This window comes from Astyanax mexicanus, chromosome 13, assembly GCF_023375975.1.
Source record: "Astyanax mexicanus isolate ESR-SI-001 chromosome 13, AstMex3_surface, whole genome shotgun sequence".
NCBI classification, from domain to species: Eukaryota; Metazoa; Chordata; class Actinopteri; order Characiformes; family Acestrorhamphidae; genus Astyanax; species Astyanax mexicanus.
Window position 1 is genome coordinate 51,387,424 of NC_064420.1, and position 23,151 is coordinate 51,410,574.

The 23,151-nt window shown below is 38.3% G+C and overlaps 1 protein-coding gene across 1 annotated transcript; it reads right to left on the reverse strand.

The window, feature by feature from the left end:
* Positions 1 to 939: 939 nt before the first annotated feature.
* irf10 (interferon regulatory factor 10) lies at positions 940 to 22,364 on the reverse strand. The gene is made up of 9 exons (XM_049462880.1): positions 21,739 to 22,364; positions 17,093 to 17,279; positions 14,939 to 15,128; positions 13,751 to 13,833; positions 12,676 to 12,718; positions 12,308 to 12,427; positions 8,778 to 9,164; positions 7,522 to 7,640; positions 940 to 1,200 (listed from the first exon to the last, which is right to left on the reverse strand). Exons 1-9 carry the CDS (start codon positions 21,741 to 21,743, stop codon positions 1,048 to 1,050), a joined length of 1,287 nt encoding a protein of 428 aa, XP_049318837.1. The 5' UTR covers positions 21,744 to 22,364; the 3' UTR covers positions 940 to 1,047.
* Positions 22,365 to 23,151: the final 787 nt, after the last annotated feature.

Here is a 23,151-nt window from a genome sequence, read left to right on the forward strand (position 1 = left end):
AATTGACATCAGAACTGCTGTACTATTCATAATGTTACCTTGGTAGTGCTATTCTAATCATACATTTACCTCAGAAGACCTATTCTAATAAAAAATTTACCTCAGTAGTGCATGTGAGTGAAACAAGCAAAAGGGTTGTATTTGTGAATTGTATTTAGTTCTGGTAACATTGATGCAACATTTGTGACAATGTTTAAAATGATTTGTTTTGAGAATGTTCCTTTTACGTTTCCATAATGTAAATATTTATCTCAGCATAGCTTTAATCATGAATTTACCACAAAACTGCTGTACTTATTAAGCATTTACCTCAGCGTTGTTATTCTAAACATACATTTACCTTAGCAGTGCCATTCTAACCATATATTTACTTCAGCAGTGTTATTCTAACCATATATTTACCTCTGCAGTGCTATTTTAATCATAAATTTACGTCAGCAGTGCTATTCTAATCATGAGTTTACGCAATAATACTAATTTAATCATAAATGTACCCCAGAAGTTCTATTCTAATCATGAATTTGCCTCAGTAATATTGATGTAATCATAAATTTACCTCAGCAGTGCTATCCTTATCATGAATTTACCTCAGCAGTGCTATACCAATTACACATTTACCTCAGCAATACTATAGTAATTATGAATATACCTCAGCACTGCTAATTTACACATAAATTTCCCTCAGTAGTGCTATTAAAGTCACATGCAGCCAGTCTTTTGGTAAAAACAAATGATGCTACTGATGCTAACATTGCTATCCTAGTCCTGATGCCGCTTAAAAAAGGAAACACTAAAAGGAGAATAAATAATAAATTAATGAATATTCGCTATTAATTATTTGGACTTTTCACTAATTTGGACGAATACCAAAAAGTGCTTTTTCCCTTTTTTTTTTTGGTTGCCAAATATTCAGTGCGTCTCTCCAGTGCATCCAGTGCATAGCTGCTTTTTGATCACATAGCAAATGACTAATTACAGTGTATATTTAATTTCTGGTAGCTGGATGGGTTAATCCCCCAGCGAATCAGGTGTGCGAGGGGTGGGGTCTCACTTCTGAAGCTCCGCCCCTCTCCTGCCCTCCATCGCTGATGGGTTGATGTTCTGGATGTTCTGGATCTCTGCTTCGGTTCTTCTCTCCACCCTCAGATCCTGAGGAACCGGGAGCCGGGAAATCAGCTCTTTAGCAAATAAGGGCACCACCTACACAAATACACACACACACACACACACACACACACACACACACACACACCATACACACACACCATACACCATACACACACACCATACACCATACACACACAGAAAAAAAAACTGAATCAGTCTTTTAGTTGATCTGTTAGTTTGTGTGTTGTGTCTCCCTCTACTGGCAGCTAAAAATAAAACTTCAATTGAAGTCATTTAACTAAAAATTAAAACATACTCTGATTTTAAACTAACTCAAACCTATTTTATATTTTCCACTGATATATTTTACTCTGTAGTTAATAGAATAATAATTATAGACTGTAGTTAAGTATCTGTTTCTCTGTATATTTTCTCTCTGTTTTTCAATAATCAGAACCCTGCTTTTTAATCACAGTTTTTTTCATGCATCTTGGCATCATGTTCTCCTCCACCAGTCTTACACACTGCTTTTGCTCTTACAGCCTACACCACTGAGGCCTGGCAATCAACACATATATCACACTAATGCACGCCTAGGACAAGGTAGCTTTGGGCAACACACAGAACAAAGATGGTAAGTAAGGGGGAGGCCACACCCAACATGCAAATATATGGTGCCAGGAGCCTATAGGAAAGCTGTATGAACACGTTCATGGGCTCAGACATCTTTTTTAAGCTTTTAGGTTGATGGTTTATTGAGTTGTACTGGACGGCAATTTCACTCAACTTGATAATATTACAATATTAGTTCTTTTAAATAAAACAAAATACCTTTTTATCCAAAAAGTAAAATACATGCCGTCTTAAGAGAAAATGCACGAAACATCTCAACAAAACCACTGCGAGATGCTGAGTTACCAGGTCTGCCGTGCATGGTGCATTCCACAGAGCTCGTAGTAGTGAATTAAGGGGTTTTGTCACAAACGTAGCATCAGCAGAGGTGGAAAAAGTACAGAAAAAATTGTAATTAAGTAAAAGTAGCTTTACTTTGCCAAAATTCTACCCAAGTAAAAGTACTCATCTAAAAATCTACTCAAGTAAAAGTAAAAGTACTCATCTAAAAATCTAATTGAGTAAAAGTAAAAGTACCCATCTAAAATTCTACTCGCGTAAAAGTAAAAGTACCCATCTAAAAATTTACTCGAGTAAAAGTAAAAGAACCAATCTAAGAATCTACTTGATTAAAAGTAAAAGTACCCATCTAAAAATCTACTCAAGCAAAAGTAAAAGTACCCATCTAAAAATCTACTCAAGTAAAAGTATCCATCTAAAATTCTACTCGAGTAAAAGTAAAAGTACCCATCTAAAAATCTGCTCGAGTAAAAGTAAAAGTACCCATCTAAAAATCTACTCAAGTAAAAGTAAAAGTACCCATCTAAAAATCTACTCAAGTAAAAGTAAAAGAACCAATCTAAGAATCTACTTGATTAAAAGTAAAAGTACCCATCTAAAAATCTGCTCGAGTAAAAGTAAAAGTACCCATCTAAAATTCTACTCAAGTAAAAGTAAAAGAACCAATCTAAGAATCTACTTGATTAAAAGTAAAAGTACCCATCTAAAAATCTGCTCGAGTAAAAGTAAAAGTACCCATCTAAAATTCTACTCAAGTAAAAGTAAAAGTACCCATCTAAAAATTTACTCGAGTAAAAGTAAAAAAGTACTCAATTTAAAATGTACTTTGAGTAAAAGTTACATAATTACTTTTAATTATTTGATGTAAAAAAGTACAACAAATCAAAGTTATGGTCATATTTGTGACTATTAACTGTATTTTTTGTAGTTTTACAGTTCATTATTATTTTTTAACTTGCCATTGCTGTGCTTTAACTGCTATTTAAATGGGGTTTTTTTTACATTTAAGCAGATTATTGTTTAATGATAAAAATACTCACCACCACATGGTTTCTCAGGTTTGATGTGGAAGTTTTGAAAGCTGCAGCTCTGTCCGGCGGGGCACATTTTGTATTGCATGAGGATGTTACTGCCTCATTATTCCACGTGCGAGCATCCGTGCACCGGCGCATCCACGCCAATTTATTATTATTTTTTTTATTCAGATAATTGTTTTTTTCCCAGCATTTTATATTATACTCAGTAATTGGAAGTTTTCCAATGTAGCAAAGTAAATTACTTGTGTCAAAATGTACTTGAGTAAAAGTAAAATTACATATTTTAAAAACTACTTTAAAAATTACAAATTACTCATGAAATCTACTCAATTACAATTTCATTTTAAATGAATTATCTGTCACGTCCTGGTCTTGTCTCGTGTCTCTGTGTGTCTTCCCCATGTGACCCGTACTCCTCTGTGTCTCTTGTCAGTACTTTTCCACCACGTGTTTCTCATTTGTAGCTCCGCCCCTTCCCCAGGTGTTTCCAATTCTAGTGTGTTTCCTGTTTCTGTGCCACTTTGTCTCCGTCGGTCTTTGCACCTTCACCTGTCGTTCGTCTCTCTCTGTGTTTCAAAGCTTATCTCAGTGTGTTCTTGTCTCTCAGAGCCCTAGTCCCTTGTTTCTTGTTTTTTGCTTGTTCTCTTGTTCTCTCGTTTATAGTCTATTTCCTTGTTTATTTCTAGTCCTTCCCTATTATAGTATATATTCCCTGTTTATTTTCTCATTATTATCTCTAGTTGGTTTAGTTTATGTTCTTTAGTTTCTCTCGTTTGTTTTGGTTTTTGGTTATATGTTTATCTATTTTCAGTTATTTAGTTTATTCCCCAGTTCCTTGTATATATCTCCCTGTTTTATGTTTAGGTGTTTATTTGTTTCTTGTCTCTTTGTTTATCTTTGTTATTTATTTATTAAATTATTTATTTTCGCTCTTACCTGCACTTGCGTCCGTCTCCTCGTCTCCCTGCCTGGGTCACCCGTGACATTATCATGTAAATGTATTTATAACAATATTACCTGTATTTGTTTGATTTAGTTTATTTTATTTAGTTTATTTTTTATTTATTTACTGCTAACGTTATTATAGATGTGATGCTGTTTCACACGAGTTTGAGAAATAACTTTTATAGGGTTACAGATATAAAAGAACTGTTTGAAAAGACTCCACCAGATAAAACACTTAATTTTCTGGAAGTTCTTCATATGAAGAAACTGATTTAACCCTCCTGCTCTCCTCCAATTTAGTAACACCCTTTATTCTCTCAGTCAAAATATGATCCCAGCAGTTTAAACCTCCAAAAGATGGTTATAATTTTTATGCTTATTTGACAGATTATTAGTGGTTCTAATATTATTATAAGTGGTTTATTACTATTATATAAATATTATAGGTATTGTGTTGTTAAGTCACGGCTTAAAATGAAGGTAATTTAGAGAATGATAATAAAACTGAGTGTAATAGTGAAATCGACATTATTACCACACAAATATGTGTAAAATATTGAGATTTCTTATGTTTTACACCAATAAAACAGCCTAATAAAACAGACATTGAAGTTGATATATATTTAAAACTTATCTTAATCTTATGTTTCACTCATTGTCTTTATTAAATTAGGAGAAGACGGTAAATATGAATCATAAAACTAATCTTAACCCTTTTTTCAGAGGCTTTATACATTAAATGGGGTCAAATTGACCCCAAAGATAATAGGAGGGTTAAGCCTGTGATGCTCGAGTCATCAACATCGCCGATGCCATAAAACAGCCAACATGTTGCTGATTTGGCACAAAACACAAACAAACAAACGAACAATCACGTGTGTTTGTTATAAACTGCAATAAACAAGTTTCGACTATAGTTTATGTGTTAGTGCTTGTGTTAACAATTGCTCCTAGACTTGCTGCAGCATAAAGCCCCGCCCACGAACGATATCGGCTTTTGGAAATGGAAATCAGACTCAAAAACGATAATCTGTCCATCTCTAATCATAATCATAAAACAACAGAGGCCTTATTTTAGTCATTTGTAGGCGAGTTGTTAACTGTACAGTAGAGTGCAGCTATATTTAGGGCAGTATGTCGGTGTGTCTTTGCTATCATAATGATGGGAAAAGTACACCTTGCTCTATTTGAAACACAAACCAAAATTCATGTACTAATTATTGTAATTAATCATTGGTGTAATGTGAAATAAACCAATCAGAGCATCTCTTGCTCATCATTCTCTTTAAGAGTAGATCAGGTGAGCTCTGACTTTGGTGGATTGCTATTTTAACGGTGCAGCTACCTGGACGTGTTCAACAAACTCTTCTCAGCAGAGGAAACTGAGCTGCTGGTTGACGCTGTGAAGGAGCTCCAGCAGCTCATTTACGGGAACAGCAATGTTATTTTATTTACTATTCTGTTTATTGTTGGTGTAAAAGTTGGGTTTGTGCACTGCTGCTACCAAGATAGCAATAAACGTCTGACTGTTGGCGTCTGTCTAGGTCGTATTCAGTCAGTGGAGCTCCTGTGTTTTCTGTTACCAAGATAGAGATAGCAATACCCCAGAAATGTACCTGAACACACCTCATTCCCAGAACACCACGCCGTGCTGTTTAAACCAGGCAGGAGGAAGGAGTGAAAATAGACTGTTAGCGGAATGTAAGATAGCAATGAGCATCTTCAAGCGAACCAGACCCTGGTTTAGTAGATCCAGACCCAGACCTCCTCGTTTGGTTAAGATCAATCAGTTCAGGTGTGAAACAGTCTGATTTTCTGAAAGCTGATTTTTCCTGTATTGATGTGTTAGTGCAGGTGGGCGGGGCCGAGAGGAGATAATGTTACGGCTGCTGTGAAAGCAGTCATATGATCTTCTGCAGCTTTGATGAGGCAGCTGAAGCTCGGCCTCGGGCCTCAAACTCCCCACGAAACTCACACTCCTGAGTGTTCTGTCACACCTGAGTCAGCGCAGGGCCTTAACGAGCCTTAACAAGGCTTAACGAGCCTTAACAAGGCTTAACGAGCTGATTCAGGTGAATTACAGCGCAAACACTGAAACCTGTTAGCAGCACCACACCGTAAGTGTTCCTGAAGTTGCAGAAGGAGGTCTTCAGTAATGCTGTGCTTCAGTTCTACTCAAACCATGTCTTGCAAAAGTATTCATACCCTTTAGGTGCCTTTTTCATGTTTTATTACCTTAGAACCCCTAATTTAAATGTATAGTTAATTGAGGTTTTAAGTGATAGACCAACACAAAGTAGCACATAATTGTAAAGTGGAACAAACAATATATATATATATATATATACTAAGTATTCAGCCCCTTATATGAATGCTTAGAGCCACCTTCCTCCGCAATAACAACTGCAGGTATTTTGGCCTTTGGGGGTTTGTTTCTACCAGTTTTGTTCATCTAGAGACTTTTAGAGAGATTTTTGCTCCATTCTTCTTTATAAATCAGCTGAAGATCAGTCAGGTTGGATGGAGAGCGTTGGTCTGTGAACAGCAGTTTTCATGTCTCTCCACAGAAGATCAATGAGATTTAGGTCTTTAGGACTTTAACTGGATCATTCTAACACATGAATATTCTCTGATCTAAATCATTATAGCTCCACTGTAGCTCTGGCTGTATGTTTAGGGTCATCGTCTTGCTGGAAGATCTCAAGTCTTTTACAGCCTCCAACAGCTTTTCTTCTTCTAGGATTGTTCTGTATTTACTTATCTCCATCCATCTTCCCTCCATCAACCCTGACCAGCTTCCTAAATCTGTCCCTGCTGAAGAAAAGCTTCTCCCCACAGCATGATGCTGCCACCACCATGTTTCACAGCGGGGATGGAGGGTGTGTTCAGGGTGATGGGCAGGGTTACTTTTCTGCTTCCCAGCACTTATGTCTTTCTTTCAGCAATGTTTTTTTTTCTTCCACTCTTCCATAAAGAACAGATTTGTGGAGAGCAGGACTGTCCTGTAGATAGATTCGTCTCATTCATCTGAGCTGTGGATCTCTGCAGCTCATCCAGAGTGACCATGGGCCTCTTGGCTGATTGGCTGTTTTGGTAGGTTTATAAAAACAGTTGTAGAATAACTTTTTCTGGTTCATTTATGGATGATTGATGCTTAAAGCTTGGAATATGTTTTTATAATCTAACCCTGCTTTAAACTTCTTCTTTACGACTTTATCTCTGATCTGTCTGGTGAATTCTTCCTTCTTGGTCTCTTCATGATGCTGTTTGTTCACTATTGTTCACTAATAAACTACTGAGGTCTTCACAGAACAGCTGTATTTATACTGAGACTGAATTACACACAGCTGCATTAACTCTATTAACGAATTAAGAGATTTCTGTTTAGCACGGATGCTAATCCAGCAAGCTACGTAGCGAGCCATCCGCTACTTTCCCCAACGCTTCATTTAAAAGAGTTTATACAGTAGAACAAGCCGATAATGTAATCAGATTAACAGGTGTTTATATAAACACTAACCTGTGCAGTGATGAGCTTCCTGCTCTTCGGTTGCCCGATATCAGGAAACTCCTCCCCGAAGCACAGGTCGATCTCATAGCGTGGTCTTGGTCCCGCAGCGTGTATATGGCGATGTAACTCTGCAGATCACAAAACAACACGAAAAACATTTTAAACATCTTTAAACTATTACTGATATTAATTCAATTATGTTTTAATTAGCAGTTCATCAATATACTATTAATACACAAAATAATATCTATAATGTTCTCTGTTTCTATTGTTTTAAAACTAAAGAAAAACAAAATCTATCGTCTTCCTTCTGTTTTACCACTATTATTGTAATTATTAGTAGTAAAATATGTATTAACATATGTATATGTATTAACATACACACATTTAAACATTTTTTTTACATGTGAACTATATGACAGGCTATGTGAAAATGTGTTTTAATGATCACAAAAGGTGTAACCCATCACAAAGCCCATGCTTTTTGGGTCACAGACCATATTATTTTTGTAATTTTAATGTATTTTGTCTTACTGCTTAACTTGTAATGGTGCTTTTATTTTGACACATCGTATTTGTTTGTTTATTGGTATTACTGACTTTTATTTTGACATGGTATCTGCTAGTTTCTATTACTGACTTTTATTTTGACACAGTGTGTATCTTTACTTTGACATTCTGTTTATTGATATTAGTGACTTATTTTGACAAATCTGTTTACTGGTATTAGTGATTTTTTAGTTTAACAATCTTTTTCATGGTTTTTATTACTGACTTTTATTTTGACAGTGTTTAATCATTTAATAACTTTTATTTATGACAGTCTGTTTAATTATTGTTATTAATTACTTGTATTTAAAAAATGTCTGTTTATTTGTATTAGTGACTTTCATTTTGACAGTCTGTTTATTTATTGGTATTAGTGACTTTTATTTTGACAGTCTGTTTATTGGCGTTAGTAACTTTAATTTTGACAAAGTCTATTTATTGGTATTCATGACTTTTATTTTGACAGTCTGTTTATTTATTGTTATTAACTTTTACTTTGACAGTCTGTTTATTTGCATTTGTATTGGTTACTTTTATTTTGACATGGTCTCTGCTACTTTCTATTACTGACTTTCTACAGACTGTTTACTGGTATTAGTGACTTTTATTTTGACATGCTCTGTTTGTGATGTAGTGGTTGGGGAACAGGTGAGGTGGTTGGGGGACAGGTGAGGTGGCTGGGGGACAGGTGAGGTGGGCGGGGCCTGTGCTCTCACCGTGGAGGAATATCTGCATGTCCATCAGTTTGCAGGTGCGCTCTCTCTCCAGCTTGTTGGGTTTCTCTCGGTGTTCTGCCAGCGGTCCGTCCCAGTACACCCGGCCCTGACAGAAGCGCTTAATGAAGATGCCGTCCGGCGCCACCCACACCAGCACACCTTTCTCCAGGTGCGGCAGGAGGCGGCTCATGGCGTCTACGATGCCCGAGGCGGCGGAGGCGGAGTCCAGCTGCGGGAAGAAGACCCGCTCGGCGGCACACGGCCCGTAAATCTTCTCGCTGCCCACCGGCGCCGAACCCTGCAGGATAAAGCAGCCCTCAGGAGAACTGCTGACCAGATCCTGCACCAGCTGCCCGTGGTAAAACAACCGCACCTGCAGTCTGAAATCTGCACACACACAGTGGCATCAGGACAGTTAGAGTGGCATTTAGGCTGCCAGAATGGCATTAAGGCTGCCAGAGTGGCAGTAAGACTGCCAGAGTGGCAGTAAGACTGCCAGAGTGGCAGTAAGACTGCCAGAGTTGCATTACGGCTGCCATAATGCAACTGGGGCAGCGTGGTATTAAGGCTATTAAGTGGCATTAAGACGATTAGAGTGGCATTAGGACAGTTAGTGTGGCATTAAGGCTTTTAGTGTGGCATTCAGACCGAAAGTAATGGCATTGTGGCAGTGTGGCATTAAGGCTGCCAGAGTGGCATGGGGACAGTTTGTGTGGCGTTAAGGCTGACAGAGTGGCAGTGAGACAGTTAGTTCAGCATTAAGGCCTAAGGAGTGGCATTCAGACTGACATAATGCAATTGGATCAGTGTGGCATTAAGGCTATCAGAGTGGCATTAAGACAATTCGAGTGGCATTAAGGCTTTTAAATGGCATTCGGGCTGCCATAATGCCATTGAGACAGTTTTTCATCAATTGGCATTGGGACAATTAGAGTAGCATTGGGACAATTAGAGTGGCACTGAGATAGTCAGCGTGGCATTCAGGCTCACAGTGGGGACATTTACCAACCTGGGTATCGAACCCACAAACTTGTTGGTTCCACTGGGACTCGATCACATCCAGGGTAATACTGGGTGGCATTAGGTCTCGGCAGGTTAGAGCTTTATTAAACCTGTCAAACTGGCATTACATCAGTCTGTGTGGCATTCAGGGTAATACAGTGGCAGTTTAGAGCATTTTTAAACCTGTTAAATCGGCGTTACAGCTGCCAGTCTGGCAGTCTGATTTTATTTGATACCATTCTGACAGTTAGATTGGCATTAGCGCAGTCAGGAATCAATTTTAGCACTAATAATGGCATGAGAACAGTCAGTCTGTCACGTCTGGTGCTGTTAGCTCCTCTGTCCCTTCCACACCCAGCTCTAACGGAGGTTCTCAGGTCAACAACTACATTACCCAGAATGCACCACCCGCTGACATCACGCACTCACCTGATCACGTGACACCTCACCTGCTTCCTCCAGGAAGTCCTGAATACTGATTACTGGCACTATAAAAGAGCACTCCACACAAACACCCACGCCGCGTATTGTAGGTTCTCCTCTTTACAAAGCGTTACCGTATTTTTCGGACTATAAGGCGCACCGTATTATAAGACGCACTATCAAAGAACGCCTATTTTCTGCTATTTTTCCATACATAGGGCGCATCGCATTATAAGGCGCGTTAAGTGACACTAGAAAGGGTGCCTATATCAAAGTGAACAGGGGTGGCGCCATGTTTCCCTTCCCCCACCGGGGGTGGTCGCTTGCCGGTGGAGCGTCTCAGTATATATAAATCTAGCTCTTTCAAAGTCAAACGAGTGCTAGATATTAATCTACACAGATTCCTCTCCTGAAAACTGTTTATTTGGGTGAGTAACGTGCTTCAGTTTATTTACAGTAAGCTTAGATTTCCAGATGTCCACTAAGGCTTGCTGCACCAGCGTTAGCATAGCTATCCGCTAGCACGCTAGCTAGTCACCTAAACTAGTAAAGTTAACCCAAACTTAAACGACAGCGTTACACTGAGTAATCCTGCGTGTTCTGGTAAGACAGTGAGATATTAGCTAGCGATTCGTCCCACGTAGCTTGTTTTAACATTGTAAACAAGCAGATTACAGGCTGATAAAACTCACCTCTGAGAGAGTTAGCGCTTAGCATCTAGCTAATGCTAGCCAGGCAAAGCAGCACAGACTTACAGGCCGATAACTCACCTCTGAACGGTGAACGCTTAGCGATTAGCATCTAACTCTAATAATACTGCTCCAGCAGTATTAAAAGTGCTAAATTTAGAAAATACTGATCTCTGAACAGTGAAAAAGCTAGCTAGCTAAGCAGTTAGCATCTAGCTATTGCTGCTCCAGCCTCGGAGCGGCACGGCTCTGCACGGAGTGTGTGTTTACTGCTCCTTACACCTGACGGGTAAAATTTAGATAATACTGATCTCTGAACAGTGAATAAGCTAGCTAATGCTATTTGCTGCTCCAGCCTCGGAGCTGCACGGCTCTGGACTCTGTATAGCACTGAAACTCTCTATAACGCTGCACGGAGTGTGTGTTTACTGCTCCTTACAACCTGACGAGTAAAATTTAGATAATACTGATCTCAGTGAATAAGCTAGCTAGCTTAGCGGTTAGCATCTAGCTAATGCTATTGCTGCTCAGCCTCGGAGCTGCACGGCTCTGGACTCTGTATAGCACTGAAACTCTCTATAACGCTGCACGGAGTGTGTGTTTACTGCTCCTTACAACCTGACGAGTAAAATCCATACAAAAGGCGCACTGTATTATAAGACGCACTGTCAATTTTTGTGAAAATTAAAAGTTTTTAAGTGCGCCTTATAGTCCGAAAAATACGGTACTTTATCTCTTGTCTCAGTTTATCTCGTGTATGACCTTGCCTTTGTTTTCTCGACGCCGATTATTGCCTTTGCCTCTGATACTGGATTGCTTGTGTATTACCTGGACTGTGTATCTCTACTGCCTCTTGGATTACCTCTGACATTGGATCTCTCGTGTATGAACTCTGGACTGTCTCTCGTTTATGGTATGGTTTTGTCTACATTGCTCTGGTTTCTGGTGATTAACTGTTTTCTGTATCAACCACGTATTACATCTGTTTATTTTTATAATAAACATATATTTTTATCAGTATCTGCACGTGTCTGCAATTCTGTGCTCATCATGACACAGTGGCAATATAGCAGTGATGATGGCATCAGAATAGTTAGTTAGAGTGGCAGCAGAGTGGTGACTATAGTATTAAAGTAGTAAGACAGGCATTAGTGCAGTAAGAGAAGCATTAAAGTCATTAGAGTGGCAATTAGGCAGTAAAATGGCATTGGCAGTACGAGTGGCATTAGAGCATTAAACATGGCATTTAGACTGATATTAAAATTTTGAGAATTTTATGAGTTCGCGTGAACATTATAGCATTATTAATGGCATAAGGGGTGTCTAAGTTGCATTTACCTCGCCACAGTGGCATTAGGGCATTCAGGGTGGCATTCAAATCATCAGATAAATATTGGTAATGAAGGATCTTATTACCTGAGATGGAGCCCTGAGGTGGCAGCAGATAGAAATAGGCTGGAGCAGAGTTTTCATATCCAGTGGCGCCATTAGAGCCGTGCAGATTCAACCGCCCGTCCACTCGCCTCTCTGTATTACCTACAGAAAAATATACATATATAAATATATATATAACATACACACCAAATGGGGCAGTCAGTGTGGCATACACGTTATAAGAGTGGCATTAGGACATTCAGAGTGGCATCAGAGCAGCCAGTAATTAGAGAGTTAGAGTACTGATGAAAGCATTATAGCAGTAGTGGCATTAGAACAATATCATTGGAATTAAAGCAGTTGGTTGAGGCATTAGAAAAAAGAGATTTGTGAGTGGCATTAAAACTCACCGTTTGATACTCCGTTATTTTTTAGTTCGGTTTTTACACTGACCTGAAAACGAAAAAATATTAAACTGTTACAAGACATGTAACTACAGTACCAGTCAAAAGTTTGGACACGCCTTAAATTCAGTGTTTTTTCTATTATTAATTCTATTATTATTATTATCTATTATTAATTCTTGCCTCTTAATGTGTTTGAGAGCATCAGTTGTAAAGAGCACGTAAACGCTTCACTGAGTATTTTGGTTTGTTTAATGCTTTAAAGTTACTACATGATTCCTTATCATATGATCACCTAAAAATGATGAGTTTCTTTGATTTTACCAAATTGAAAACCTCTGGAATATAATCAAGAGGAAGATGGATGATCACAAGCCATCAAACCACCAAACTGAAATACTTGAATTTTTACACCAGGAGTAAAGTAGCATAAAGTTATCCAAAAGCAGTGTGTAAGACTGGTGGAGGAGAACATGATGCCAAGATGCATAAAAAAAACTGTGATTAAAAACCAGGGTTATTCCACCAAATATTGATTATTTCTGAACTCTTAAAACTTTATGAATATGATCTTGTTTTCTTTGCATTATTTGAGGTCTGAAAGTTCTGCATCATTTTTGTTATTTCAGTTTTGTTATTTCTCATTTTCTGTAAATAAATGCTCTAAATGAGAATATTTTTATTTGGAATTTGGGAGAAATGTTGTCTGTAGTTTATAGAATAAAACAACAATGTTCATTTTACTCAAACACAAACCTATAAATAGCAGAATCAGAGAAACTGATTCAGAAACTGTTTTTTTCTATTACTATGTAGGGAAATATAAACACAGATACGGTATATTTACACACTCAGTAAATACAGGATCAGCGTGTGCTGTTCAGATCAGTCCACTAGGTGGCGGAAACGCTCTCTGACTGACAGGATCAGTTTCACTTTCACCTTCACTGGTCACACTCACACACACACACATTCACACACACACACACACACACACTAACACACACTCAGCACCTTCACACCCAGAATCAGGGGATTTCCAGCAGATCTGCTGCTGCCAACAACCAACAACCAGCGTTACCTGAACAGCGTTCGGCTCCCTCAGCGCCCGGCCCATCCTCACTGTACCCGCCACTGCACCCGCCACTTGACCAGCCACAAGCTCTACACCACACACACACAAAACATCAGATTTTAGGGATGATTTACTATCTGGTCATGGTAAAGGAAGAACTACAAATACAAGGAAGTGGAGAAAAAAAGAAAGACGAAACTAAAAAAAGAAAGAGCAAGAAAAAAGAAGGAAATGAAGTCAGAGATAAGCGAAGAAAGAACCAGATAGAAATAACAAGAAGTGTTATTTATTTAAATGAGGGAAAAGTTAAGACAGAAAGATAACGAAAGAAAATTAAGTAAGGCGGAAACAGATAAGATAAGAATGAAAAAGAAAGAGGAGTAACCAAAAAATAGAGAGTTATAAGAAAGAAAAGAGAGAGAGAAAAAAGTTACTGGAAAGAAAAAGATACAAAGGAAATGGATAAAAGAAAAAGAAAGAAAGGAATAACAAAAACGAGTAATAAAATAGAAAAAATAAAGATAGAATTTATCATATTATGTGTATATATATATATATATATATAAAATATCTAAGAATTCAAATAAAGAAAGAATCTAAAAGAAAATGAGTTGGGTTAAGTAGTTTAGTGAACTAATCGCTGGTTTGAATCACAGGTCATGCTGCTTCTCCATCAGCAGGAAATCAGATGGTATAAAAACAGCACTAGAACCTGGGATAATGTTGTTTAATAGTGAAAGTAAGAGCTTTACCATAAACACACACTGCAGTGAACAGAACTGAAGGGGTTAAAGTGATTAAACTGCTGTTTATCTTTAAGAAAAGATTTTATCAGTGAAAAATCAGATAAAACAGCTTCAGTTTAGTAGAGAGAGTAAAGATCAGACTCTGGATCAGAGGAAGAAGAAGATCATGTGAAGATCTGATTAGTCCAGATAGTGGCCTAGTGCTTACTGTACAAGCCTGTGGGGGCGGGGCTATGATAATCTGGGGGTGCTGTGATTGGTCAGGTCTAGGTTTAGCAATGTTATGTTACCAAAACATGAGGTCAGCTGATCACCTGAATATACTGAACACCAGTTTTTTTCCATCAGTGGATTTGATCTTTTCTGATTGGACGGGAATATTTCAAGAGGACGATCCCAGGATTGAGAGACAGGAGAGACAGACAGAGAGAGAGACAGGTGATGGTACCTGTGGGTTTGTCAGTGTCCTCCAGGACGCGGTACACTTTGTAAGGTTCAGAGATGTCCAGTTGGCTGCGCTCTGGAACCTCCCTGAAGTCGGTGCTCTTGTTGAGGGCACAGCGGAGGCGTGTCTTCCAGGCCGAGGGGTCCGGCTTATCCCGCCCCTCCCGGTACTTCCCCTTATACACCGCCCACGCCTGCAGAGTACCACACACCCCCACCCCGGTTACAACCATCACCGCAAAACTACCATCAAAACTACCATCAAAACTACCATCAAAACTATCATTAAAACTACCATCAAAACTAGATAGATAGATAGATAGATAGATAGATAGATAGATAGATAGATAGATAGATAGATAGATAGATAGATAGATAGATAGATAGATAGATACTTTATTTATCCCGAAGGAAATTTAGGAACTACAAACTACAATTAAAACTACCATCAAAGTTAACTTTAAAATACCATTTAAATACCATTTAATACCATTTAAAACTACCATCAAAACTACCATCAAAACTATCATTAAAACTACCATCAAAACTACCATCAAAACTATCATTAAAACTACCATCAAAACTACCACCAAAACTACCATTAAAACTACAATTAAAACTACCATCAAAACTACAATTAAAACTACCATCAAAGTTACCTTTAAAATACCATTTAAATACCATTTAATACCATTTAAAACTACCATTAAAACTACTATTAAAACTACCATCAAAACTACCATTAAAATTACAATTAAAACTACCATTAAAACTACAATTAAAACTACCATCAAAGTTAGCTTTAAAATACCATTTAATACCATTTAAAACTACCATCAAAACTACTATTAAAACTACCATTAAAACTACAATTAAAACTACCATTAAAACTACCATTAAAACTACCATCAAAACTACCATTAAAACTACCATCAAAACTTCTATTAAAACTACCATTAAAACTACAATTAAAACTACCTTCAAAACTACCATTAAAACTACCATTAAAACTACCATTAAAACTACAATTAAAACTACCATTAAAACTACCATTAAAACTACCATTAAAACTACCATCAAAACTACCATTAAAACTACAATTAAAACTACCTTCAAAACTACCATTAAAACTACCATTAAAACTACAATTAAAACTACCATTAAAACTACAATTAAAACTACCTTCAAAACTACCATTAAAACTACAATTAAAACTACCACTAAAACTACCATTAAAACTACAATTAAAACGACCATCAAAACTAACATTAAAACTACCATTGCCACGAATAAGAGTGGCATTACAGTCACAGAAGTGGCATCTGGGAGGTTGGTGTGACTTTATAGAATTACATCATAATAAAACTCTGCTGTGCTATTATCAATCCAGACTGGCATTAAGACTTAAGATTTATGCCTTCAGAGCATCATTAGAACAGCAAAGTGGCATTAGAACAGTATTAGCATTAGATCAGTAAGAACAGAATTAGTATCGGGTGATTGAAACAGGAATGCATTACATCGGTATAAGTGGCATTAGAACAGCTATACATCAGTTTGAGTGGCATTAGATCAATAAGAACAGCATTAGTATTGAGTGATTGAAATAGGAATGCATTAGAACAGTTTGAGTGGCATTAGAGCAGCAGCATTAGAACATTATTTGAACAGTTTGAGTGGCATTAAAACTGTTTGAGTGGCATTAGAACAGTTTGGGTGGCAATAGAGCAGTGATAGAACAGTTTGAGTGGCATTAGAACAGTTGAGTGGCATTAGACCAGCATTAGGGGCAGTTTATGTGGCATTAGAGCAGCATTAGAACAGTTTGGGTGGCATTAGAACAGTTTGGGTGGCATTAGAACAGTTTGGGTGGCATTAGAGCAGCATTAGAACACTCTGAGTGGCATTAGAATAGTATGAGTGGCATTAGAACAGTTTGAGTGGCATTAGAACAGTAAGAACAAAAGTGGCTTTGAGTGATTAGAACAGGAATGCATTTGAACTGTTCGTCTGGCATTAGTATGGATTTCTTTCCCAGATAATCCTTCTTTGCTAATGTTATGTGATGTAGCTTTTCTAATTAAATGATGCATTAATATTTAAATTTCCACTAGAAACAGCTATAATCTCAGAAGTTGAGGTCTAAGAGGGTTCTTACCCTGAAGAGCGCGGCGTCCTCGTCCTGCCGGTAGTCCTGCTTGGCGGCGTGTTTCCAGGGGATCTTGAACATGGATTTCTCCTGGTTCTCCCAGCTCAGACCAGCGTACTGAGCACTGTCAATCTGAGCTATCAGCCACTCCCTCAGCCTCATGTGTCTTCCTGATTCCTCCATCGGTGACGGCAGCCTGGAGCACAACCACCACAAACAATCAGAGACGACCAAAAACAATCAGACATCTACCAGAGACAATCAGAAACAACCAGAAACAACAACAATCAATCAGAGACAACCAAAAAGACTAAAAAACTGCCAAAGACAATCAGAAAACTACCAAAGACATTCAGAAACAACCACAAAAAACACAAACAATCAGAAACAATCAGAAACAACCAGAAACAACCAAAGACTCTCAGAAACAATTAGAAACTATGAGAAATGAGGAACATTGAGAGACAACCAGAACCTACCAGAAACAGTCAGAGACAATCAGAGACAACGAGAAACAATCAGAAACAACCAGAAACAGAGACAATCAAAGACAATGCATAACAACCAGAAACAACCTGAAACAATCAGAAACAACCACAGACAATATAAAACTACCAGAAACAACTAAAGACTATCAGAAACAACTAGAAACAATCTGAAACAATCAGAGACAAACAATCAGAAACAATATGAGACAATCAGAGACAATCAGAAACGATCTGAGACAATCAGAAACAATAAGAGACAATCAGAGACAATCAGAAACGATCTGAGACAATCAGAAACAATTAGAGACAATCAGAAACAATCAGAAACAATCAGAGACAATCACAGTCAATCAGAAACAATCAGAAACAATCAGAGACAATTACAGACAATCACACAAAATAAGAAACAATCAGAAACAATCACAGACAATCACAGACAATCAGAAACAATCCGGAACAATCCGAAACAATCAGAAACAATCTGAGACAATCAGAAACAATCAGAGACAATCAGAAACAATCAGAAACAATCTGAGACAATCAGAAACAATCAGAGACAATCAGAAACAATCACAGACAATCAGAGACAATCCAAAACAATAAGAGACAATCAGAGACAATCAATAACAATCCGAAACAATCAGAGACAATCAGAAACAATCACAGACAATCACAGACAATCACAGACAATTAGAGACAATCAGAAAAAATCAGAGACAATCAGAAACAATTAGAGACAATCAAAAACAACGAAAAACTACCAACGACAATCAGAAAACTATCAGAAACAATCAGAGACAATTAGTAACAATTGCAAAATATCAGAAACCCCAACAATAAATAAATATCATAAATTACTTTACCGTCCCTTCACCTCACTCTACACTAACTCTATTCTCACTCTACACTAACTCTATTCTCGCTCTACACTAACTCTATTCTCGCTCTACACTAACTCTATTCTCGCTCTACACGAACTCTATTCTCACTCTACACTAACTCTATTCTCGCTCTACCCTAACTCTATTCTCGCTCTACACTAACTCTATTCTCGCTCTACCCTCACTCAACCTCACTTTACCCTCACCCAACCCTAACTCTACTCTCACCCAACCCTAACTCTACTCTCATTCTACCCTAACTCTACTCTCATTCTACACTAACTCTATTCTCACTCTACCCTCACTCAACCTCACTTTAGGAGGTCTTTGAGGATGGTCCCCCCTTAATGTGAGTCTTGGTCCTCCCAAGGTTTCTTCCTCCTCCTGCAGCTCTGAGGGAGTTTTTCACTGGGGGTTCTGTATTCTGTATTTTCTATGTTTAATGTTTTGCCTGATTCTTTGTCCTGTAATCATGTTTCTGTAAAGCTGCTTTGTGCCAACACCAGTTGTAAAAAGCGCTATACAAATAAATTTGATTTTGATTTTGACTTTACCCTCACCCAACCCTAACTCTACTCTCATTCTACCCTAACTCTACTCTCATTCTACCCTAACTCTATTCTCACTCTACCCTAACTCTATCTCGCTCTACAATAACTCTATACTCACTCTACCCTCACTCAACCTCACTTTACCCTCACCCAAACCTAACTCTATTCCCACTTTACCCTAACTCTACTCTCATTCTACCCTAATTCTACTCTCACCCAACCCTAACTCTATTCTCACTCTACCCTAACTCTACTCTCACCCAACCCTAACTCTATTCTCACTCTACCCTAACTCTACTCTCACCCAACCCTAACTCTATTCTCACTCTACCCTAACTCTATTCTCGCTCTACACTAACTCTATTCTCACTCTACCCTCACTCAACCACTCTACCACAAACCTAACTCTACTCTCACTCCACCCTCACTCTATTCTCAGTATACCCTTACTCCACCCTCACTCTATTCTCACTCTACTCTTACTCCATCCTCACTCTACTCTCACTCTACCCTCATTCTACCCTCACTCTACTCTCACTCCATCCTCACTCTACCCTCACTCTACTCTCACTCCACCTCACTCTACACTAACTCTACCCTCACTCTATTCTCACTCTACCCTCACTCTAATCTCAGTATACTCTTACTCTACCCTCACTCTATTCTCACTCTACTCTAACTCACTCTACCCTCACTCAACCTCACTTTACCCTCACCCAAACCTAACTCTACTCTCATTCTACCCTAACTCTATTCTCGCTCTACACTAACTCTATTCTTGCTCTACTCTAACTCTATTCTCACTCTACCCTCACTCAACCTCACTTTACCCTCACCCAAACCTAACTCTACTCTCATTCTACCCTAACTCTATTCTCACTTTACCCTAACTCTATCTCGCTCTACACTAACTCTATTCTCACTCTACCCTAACTCTACTCTCACCCAACCCTAACTCTGTTCTCACTCTACCCTAACTCTACTCTCACCCAACCCTAACTTTATTCTCACTCTACCTTAACTCTATCTCGCTCTACACTAAATCTATTCTCACTCTACCCTCACTTTACACTAACTCTATTCTCACTCTACTCTCACTCTATTCTCACTCTACTCTCACTCCACCCTCACTCTATTGTCACTCTACTCTCACTCCACCCTCACTCTATTCTCTCTATACCCCAACCATATTCTCACTCTACTCTCACTCCACCCTCACTCTATTCTCAGTATACCCTTACTCCACCCTCACTCTATTCTCACTCTACCCTCACTCTACTCTCACTCTACTCTTACTCCATCCTCACTCTACTCTCACTCTACTCTTACTCCATCCTCACTCTACTCTCACTCTACCCTCATTCTACCCTCACTCTACTCTCACTCCATCCTCACTCTACCCTCACTCTACTCTCACTCCACCTCACTCTACACTAACTCTACCCTCACTCTATTCTCACTCTACCCTCACTCTAATCTCAGTATACCCTTACTCTAACCTCACTCTATTCTCACTCTACCCTTACTCCATCCTCACTCTACCCTCACTCTACTCTCACTCCATCCTCACTCTACTCTCACTCTACCCTCACTCTACTCTCACTCTACTCTGACTCTACCCTACCTCTACTATCACTTTACCCTAACTCTACTCTCACTCTATCCTCTCTGCCTTACTCTACCCTAACTCTACTCTACTTTCGCTCTACTCTCACTCTACTCTCGCTCTACTCTCACTCTATCCTCACTCTACTCCCACTCTACCCTCACTCTACTCTCACTCCACCCTCACTCTACTCTCACTCTACCATCACTCTATTCTCGCTCTACACTAACTCTATTCTCACTCTACCCTCACTTAACCTCACTTTACCCTCACCCAACCCTAACTCTACTCTCACTCTACCCTAACTCTATCCTCACTCTACTCCCACTCTACCCTCACTCTACTTTCACTCTACCATCACTCTAATCTCACTCTCTCCTCACTCTACCCTAACTCTACTCTCATTCTACCCTCACTCTACTCCCACTCTACTCTCACTCTACCATCACTCTAATCTCACTCTCCCCTCACTCTACTCTCACTCTACTCTCACTCTACCCTTACTCTACCTCACTTCATCCTTACTCTACACTTCCTTCACCTTACTTAACTCTCACTCTCCCCTTACTCTATCCTTATTTTACCCTAACTCTACCCTCACTCTACCCTTCCTTTACCTCACTCTACTCTCACTCTACCTTCGCTCTATCTTACCTTACCTCACTCTACCTGCAGTCTTGTTATGTGATGTGAGCACAGTCTGCAGTGTAAAGAGCTCCCTCTGTTGCTGTTGTGGGTGATGCAGGTTGAGTTTGCTTTTATTTGCCATGTTATTGCAGCTCTTTTTATTTGTTTATTGTGAAAAATCATATTGCATTAACAAGAAATAGCTAAAAACACGTAGACAAGCAGAAACTACTGAAAAATAATATATAAATATATCAGAAAAAAAATTAAATATCAGAAATCGCAAATAACCTGAAACATTTTGAAATTATTAGGGGAAAACAAAAAAAATGAACAAATGAAACTATTAGAAACAATCAAAAACACCAAGAAACAATACGAATGCTTTCACAAACAATCAGACACAATCACCAAGAGACATTAAAACGATCAGAAACAATCAGAAACTGTATGAAACAACAGTCAGAATAAAGTCTCCAGATCAGAGCTCTGTAATATTTACCTCATTTACTCCACAGCCAGAGGACGGTCTGATCCCCAGGGTGGTCTGTAGAGCTGGAGAGTGATAATTACAGATCACTCTCTGTGGGGTGAGACGGAGTGACTGAGTGTGCACACGTGTGCGCAGTAAAGAGTGAGATAGAGGAGCGACTCAAAACGAAAGTAAAAGTATGAACAGAAACACTTTCGCTTTCCTGAACGAAGAAAGAAATCTGTCTTCCCATCAGACCAGAACTTCAGATCAGAACTCGCTATTCTATTCTTAATTCACTTGTATACAAACACACGTGTTTATATTCGCGATTCTTCCCTAATTTACACACTTTATAAAAGAAAACTGGGCGAATAATCGACTGGATTAAACTACAGTAATCGAAAACAGTCTGATCTAAACTTCAGTACATTATTATTATTTGTGTAAACGCTGATAATAAAGCCGCAAATTACCGCAAAACAACCGCAAAACCCTAAACTTCTTTACATCAGTTTCTTTTCCTAGTTATCAGCTCGCGCTCTTTATTCCCACCTGTATTCTGTCAGGCCACGCCTCTCCTGCGCTGTGATTGGTGGAGAAAACCCACCGGAGTTGATTCCTGTTTTTGGGTTATGAAGTGCATATTTATATATTCTATTAAAAATGTAATAATCATTAGTTTTGAAATATTATTTCGATGTTTTAAGGGAACATCAGGTTTATTTATTTTTAAAACATTGAGTCAGAGATATTAGGTAAATACTTTAAATTTCCTTTTTTTATTGTCATTTTTATAAAAAAAAAAACAAGTATTTGATTTGAATCCCTGTTTTAAACGGTTGATTAAAGATACTAATTTACTTTTAATTTTTGTACTATTTTTTTAAATTGATACTACTGCAAAATCCAGGTATCAAAAGGACGTTAAATCAATGTTATTTTTTCATTATTCATTGTTTGTTTTAAACCATAAGTATGTATATATTGTTTGTATTGTATTCTTATGCTGTGGGCACTCCTATTTCTAAGCATCAGGGAACAGGGTTGCCAGGTCTATCAAAACACCTCTAACTAACAAACTACTTCTAACCTCATTTCCTTCTACAGCTCTGTAAAAAATAAGAAATCACTTTAAAATGCTGAGTTTTTTCCAAATTAAAAACCTCTGGAATATAATCAAGAGGAAGATGGATGATCACAAACCATCAAACCACCAAACTGAACTGCTTGAATTTTTACACCAGGAGTAAAGCAGCATAAAGTTATCCAAAAGCAGTGTGTAAGACTGGTGGAGGAGAACATGATGCCAAGAGGCATAAAAACTGTGATTAAAAACCACCAGGATTATTCCACCAAATATTGATTATTTCTGAACTCTTAAAACTTTATGAATATGAACTTGTTTTCTTTGCATTATTTGAGGTCTGAAAGTTCTGCATC